A 6,331-nucleotide genomic window follows, 5' to 3' on the forward strand; every position below is an offset into this window, starting at 1 on the left:
TCGCCTTTCTCCCCGTGGCCTTCGTGTCGGTGCTGGTGGTGCCGGTGGTGGTGCTCACGGCATTGTGGATCGCGTCTCCTGTTTGGCACTTGGCGCTTCTCCAGCACGCTCCTTGCACCGGAAATGGAGCCCCAGGGAACTTTGCGGACGAGCGTCCTGTCGGGGACCCACGGATCCCCAACTCAATCCTGCTGGAAACTCTGCCTAGTAGCACGAGGCCTCCCGAGGGCAGCCACCCATAAAGACTGCTTGCCCATCTTCTCCGCAGACGCTGCTCGACGTTTGGGGCATTCTCGAGAGCCTGGCCGGCCGGAAGGACACTGTGTGTGGACCTGCATCCGCTCTTCCCCTGCACCTCCCCCCCGAAGGGCTCCGGAGAGCGTCTCCTTGCTCGGCTGGCTGTGAGCGTTCTGTGAGGCGTCTCCAGGCCGCAGTCACTCAGCCAGAGGCCAGCGGTGCGGCCAGGGACTGGAGACGGGGGAAGAAAGGCAAAGCCACACCCAAAGTCCCATCCAGAGAGGACTCTCCCACCCTCGCAGAAGTGGCAGGCCCTGGCACCGTGCTCAGACCCGCTCACGCACCCCATTGGCTCCGCCGACTTCCCAGCAGAGCCAGCCCTCGAGAGCTGAGCCGCTCGGGCACAAACCCGTTCCCAGGGAACGCGGAGACCCCGGGCTCGCTCCAGGCCCCGCCTTTTCCCAGGAGGCCGCATCGTCCTCACCGCCAGAGAGGAACTCGCTCCTCGTCGGCACTCTGCTGCGTCGCCAGGGCGGGCCGCACGCAGAGTGTGCCTGGGCGTCTGCACGCATGTGCATCAGAGCCGGCCTACCGCCACAGCCCCAGAGATGGCCGCGGCTTCTTGTTCCTCCCCTTGGTCGCTCTGGCCCTCCCGCTGGCACAAGGGCCGTGGCCGACGTCCGTCGGCCCCGGAGGCGGGGTGTCCGTGCTGGGCCGGTCGAGCCGGTGGTGCTCCTGTGCGGGCGGCGGGCGGCGGGCGGTTTCTCCCTCCTCCGGGTCTGGACCGGTGAATCACGACTGCGCCGGCAGGCAGGGCAGCCTGGATCTTGCGCAGCTCCAAGGCCGGCTTCGGTCGGTTGTGTTCTTGCAGGCGTCTCCACTGCTCTAAGCTCATCCCTTCGGCCTCTGTGTCCCCCGGGGACTCCTGCGACCCAGGAGCTCTGCCGCTGGCGTCTCCTGCAGGCTGCCCGGGGTCTGCGGGGTCAGCCCCGAGGGGGGCCGCTGCCCCTCCCCAGCGCCCCCTTCCCACGCACCCTCCCGGGCGTAGAACAGGACGTAGGCGCTCTGGCTCAGGGCAGCAGTCTCGTCACAGGCGGTCACCTTGGCATCGTCCATCTTATACCATTGGCCGTTGCCGGCTCGGACGTAACAAAAGTAGTGTCCTCGCTCACAGCTCCACCCGGAGTGCACCAGCACGGCATAGAGCACGTAGCCCAGTGGCCCTGCCTTCCCCTCAGACGTGTAGGGCTGCACGTCCAGGCGCTGGGGATAGCGCACCTCCTGAGCCCTTTTGGCCCCGCTCAGCTGTGTGAACCGCTTCAGCACCAGCACCAGGACCTGGGACGTGCTGTGCAAAGTCAACCTCTTGGTGGCAGGCACCTTCCGGAGACAAACGCCACAGTCATAGGCATTTTCCGCCTCCAGCTTCTCGGGCTTGACCAGCTCTCTCAGAGCTTGCTCCACACTCTGAGCCGCCGTGATATCCAGGCTGACGTCCAGATGAGGGTCGAACGTGTCCGAGACACCGAGGCAGTGGAGACACTGGATCCGAGACCTCCACGTCCCGCCGAAGATCTGACGGACGACGCTGGTGTCCTCGGAGGCGTGGCCCGACGGCTGGGATGCACTCAGGCACCCTTGCTGCATGCCATTCAGAGTGAACATCAGAAACTCGTGGGCATCTTCCTGCTGGTGTCTGTGGAAGCCCGCCAGCAGGTCCTTGCGGGGCCGGATCACCTCTCCCGCGTGAAGGAGGGCTCGGGTCACGTGAGCTCGCATGGCACAGAGCGTGCAGGAGCTGCCGGCCGGACAGAGGGTGGCGTGCTGCCGGGACACCAGCCAGCTGGCCAGGGGCGGCGTGTGGCTCAGACACTGCAGCGCCGCGTTCACGTAGCAGGTGTTCCCCAGATTCTGAAGCCCAGCGCCCACCCCCCACGGCCCCCTCCAACTCAGGGCGACTTTCTGGCCAGGCGCCAGCCCCGCTGACCCAGGAGCCAAGTCACCCCGCTGGGGGCGCCCGACTGCCGGCGACGGCCCCTCAGGGACAGAGGGTCCCCGAAGGGCATCCGCACCAGCGGCGCTGGCCCGACAACCTCGCCCTCCGGCTAAGACGTTGAAGGGAGCCGGACACGCACCTCCCCCGTGCTCAGAAGCAGCCCCCGGGGCTCTGCAAACAAGGCCCACGAGGGTTTCCATCTCCTACCTGCAGCTGCACGCCGATGCCTCCTTCCCTCACACCGTCGTCTCCAAAAAGGGCCTTGGCCCCGCCCCCTCGGTCCTCTGGGGGCTTTCCCACGGCCCCACCCCCGCACGTGCAAGCTCCTCATTCGCTGAGGCGGCCGAGGGCCTGCCCACTCCCACTCCCGCCATCCAACCACCGACACTTTTCTCGGGGAATTCCCCTTGACGAAGCCCCGCACGCACTTCCGACCTGGCCCCCTGGACCAAAGGGCTCCGGATGCAAATGATTCGGGGCCATTGGGCCTTCCAGCCTTGCCCGCTAGAGAGTCACTGCGGGCCTTCCAAGTTCAGCACACAAATGCGGGCTGCAGAGGAATGCCGTGGGCTCACCATTCACGTCCTAACACACTTGTGCAAACATAGGTCTGCCCCCCTACCCTCTCCCCTTTAGGGGTCTCCCCTCCCCAGACCCCTGCCTGAGGACAACCCCTCCCCAGACAACAAGAAACCCTTGCCTCAACTTTGCTCTCCAGTGAGGTCCGCTCCAATTTCTATGCTTTCTCACTGGACACTCTCCTAGCGTTCAGGGTCCTGGCACCAAAAGATGCCGAGAGAGGGGCACATATGCTTTTCTCCCTTCAGGGCCGTTGGTCAAGCCCCAAAGCGAGCTCATTCCAAAAGGCATAGGCTTGCTGCAACTTTGGATTCCTTGCTTCAGCTCTTTTTATGTCTCCGTTGCCTTTTGCCCTTCCTTTTCCTTCTTCCATTTGTTTTGATAGTGGTGGTTGTTGTTGTTGTCGTTGCTTTCTTTGTTTTGTTTTTTTTGGGGGGGGGTTTCGAGCGGTTTTTTGTGGGGTTTGTTTTTTTTTTTTTGCTTTTCCTTTTTTTATTTTTTTTATTTTGTGTTCATTTTGTTATTTTTTTGTTGCTTTTATTCTCTTTCCCTATTTTATATACAATAGTTGACTCATACAGTCGTCTTTCCAATTCCAGGGCTTAAAACGCGCTATAAGTCAAGGTATAAGAAAGGTTTCCCTCCTGGAAGAGGATGACTGTTGCTTTCCTTCTCGGTGTGGGACAGGTGTGTTTGTTTGCTCTCCCGTCCTGGACATTATGCTCACCTTCCAGGACGATGGGGGTTTCACGGTCCATGGGTTTCCCATACATAGCTGAAGCCTTGATCCGTGGATACTTACTAGGAAAGAACGGCCCTGACCCCGCTTTCTTCCTTAGCCTCTTGCACCCCTCCCACCTCCCGCTTCCCCATCCCATCCCAGGACCCTACCACTTTGTGCTTTATCGTCCAGGTACTCACACCCTTGCTGTCCTCTTGCCTCCTTCCCATGGCACAGAGAAGCGAGATCAGCCAGTATCTTTCTCGCTTTTGCACGGATTTCCCCCAGCGTAAGGCCACCTTCCCACTCCCTCTGCCACGCCGCTCCAGTCGCCATTCTTCTCCTTTTTCTCCTTCTCCTTCTCCCTCTTCTTCAGAGGGGGTGGGTGGGGCAAGCAGTAAGTCCATTGGAGACGATGGGGCGGAGGAGGATGGGTGGTGATGATGAGGGAGGGCTGTGGGTGGCTCCACGTCCTCGCGCGGGGCACGCTTGTTCGTGTTCTTGGGGGAAGATACTGCTCATCATTCTTTTTCCTCTCCACGTGTGGAGGGCATGGTGCGCTGTAGGTGAGCATGCGGGGAAACGAGCCATCGGAACGTTCTCTGTTCCTTGCCACGCCGACTGGCGCAGTCAGCAGCCAGAGTTGTCCCTCGAGGTCTGAGATGTTAAACCGCACATTCCCGGTCTGCCCTTTGCTGGAGGGTTTGGGGGTTCGCAGCCGTCAGCCAAGAAACAGAAATAAAACACAAGAAGGTGATCGATAAAGGTCCTCAGGCCCCCCTCCACCGGGTCACGGGAATCATGAGGCAGTGGAGAAAGCAGCTAGGGGAGGAGAGTTTCCCCACCGCCCCAGGCACTTTGGAGGCCGGCCGCGTCGAGTCCAGCGGCGTTTGTCCGGGGCCCAGCTGGAAGGGACAACTGACTGCCAGGCAGGACGGGCAGAGTCGGAAGTCCAGTTGGCTTGCCTATCCCAATCTAGGGTAGGCTCGGGTCTTTCCTCAGGGCGGGGAGGACCTTTGCTTCCAGAAATGAACGCCTGCGTGACGAATCTCCACCTAGGCCCCGGTGCACTGCTGGTGGAGAGGTTTCTTTGGCACTAGTTGGCTCGCCTTTCTCCCCGTGGCCTTCGTGTCGGTGCTGGTGGTGCGGTGGTGGTGCTCACGGCATCGTGGATCGCGTCTCCTGTTTGGCACTTGGCGCTTCTCCAGCACGCTCCTTGCACCGGAAATGGAGCCCCAGGGAACTCTGCGGACGAGCGTCCTGTCGGGGACCCACGGATCCCCAACTCATCCTGCTGGAACTCTGCCTAGTAGCACGAGGCCTCCCGAGGGGCAGCCACCCATAAAGACTGCTTGCCCATCTTCTCCGCAGACGCTGCTCGACGTTTGGGGCATTCTCGAGAGCCTGGCCGGCTGGAAGGACACTGTGCGTGGACCTGCATCCGCTCTTCCCTGCCACCTCCCCCCCGAAGGGCTCCGGAGAGCGTCTCCTTGCTCGGCTGGCTGTGAGCGTTCTGTGAGGCGTCTCCAGGCCGCAGTCACTCACCAGAGGCCAGCGGTGCGGCAGGGACTGGAGACGGGGGAAGAAAGGCAAAGCCACACCCAAAGTCCCATCCAGAGAGGACTCTCCCACCCTCGCAGAAGTGGCAGGGCCCTGGCACCGTGCTCAGACCCGCTCACGCACCCCATTGGCTCCGCCGACTTCCCAGCAGAGCCAGCCCTCAAGAGCTGAGCCGCTTGGGCACAAACCCGTTCCCAGGGAACGCGGAGACCCCGGGCTCGCTCCAGGCCCCGCCTTTTCCCAGGAGGCCGCATCGTCCTCACCGCCAGAGAGGAACTCGCTCCTCGTCGGCACGCCCAGGGCGGGCCGCACGCAGAGTGTGCCTGGGCGTCTGCACGCATGTGCATCAGAGCCGGCCTACCGCCACAGCCCCAGAGATGGCGCGGCTTCTTGTTCCTCCCCTTGGTCGCTCTGGCCTCCCGCTGGCACAAGGCCGTGGCCGACGTCCGTGGCCCGGACGGAAAGGTGTCCGTGCTGGGCCGGTCGAGCCGTGGTGCTCCTGTGCGGGCGGCGCGGGCGGCGCGGCGGTTTCTCCTCCTCCGGGTCTGGACCGGTGAATCACGACTGCGCCGGCAGGCAGGGCAGCCTGGATCTTGCGCAGCTCCAAGGCCGGCTTCGGTCGGTTGTGTTCTTGCAGGCGTCTCCACTTGCTCTAAGCTCATCCCTTCGGCCTCTGTGTCCCCCGGGACTCCTGCGACCCAGGAGCTCTGCCGCTGGCCGTCTCCTGCAGGCTGCCCGGGGTCTGCGGGGTCAGCCCCGAGGGGGGCCGCTGCCCCTCCCCAGCGCCCCCTTCCACGCACCCTCCCGGGCGTAGAACAGGACGTAGGCGCTCTGGCTCAGGGCAGCAGTCTCGTCACAGGCGGTCACCTTGGCATCGTCCATCTTATACCATTGGCCGTGCCGGCTCGGACGTAACAAAAGTAGTGTCCTCGCTCACAGCTCCACCCGGAGTGCACCAGCACGGCATAGAGCACGTAGCCCAGTGGCCCTGCCTTCCCCTCAGACGTGTAGGGCTGCACGTCCAGGCGCTGGGATAGCGCACCTCCTGAGCCCTTTTGGCCCCCGCTCAGCTGTGTGAACCGCTTCAGCACCAGCACCAGGACCTGGGACGTGCTGTGCAAAGTCAACCTCTTGGTGGCAGGCACCTTCCGGAGACAAAACGCCACAGTCATAGGCATTTTCCGCCTCCAGCTTCTCGGGCTGACCAGCTCTCTCAGAGCTTGCTCCACACTCTGAGC

General features: G+C 62.8%; 1 protein-coding gene across 1 annotated transcript; it reads right to left on the minus strand.

The window, feature by feature from the left end:
• Positions 1–1,128: 1,128 nt before the first annotated feature.
• On the minus strand, positions 1,129–2,500 carry LOC108634734 (ubiquitin carboxyl-terminal hydrolase 17-like protein 6). Its single transcript, XM_018044923.1, has one exon. The coding sequence runs from the start codon at positions 2,431–2,433 to the stop codon at positions 1,129–1,131; it is 1,305 nt and encodes a 434-aa protein (XP_017900412.1). The 5' UTR covers positions 2,434–2,500.
• Positions 2,501–6,331: the final 3,831 nt, after the last annotated feature.

This window comes from Capra hircus, unplaced genomic scaffold (assembly GCF_001704415.2).
Source record: "Capra hircus breed San Clemente unplaced genomic scaffold, ASM170441v1, whole genome shotgun sequence".
NCBI classification, from domain to species: domain Eukaryota; kingdom Metazoa; phylum Chordata; class Mammalia; order Artiodactyla; family Bovidae; genus Capra; species Capra hircus.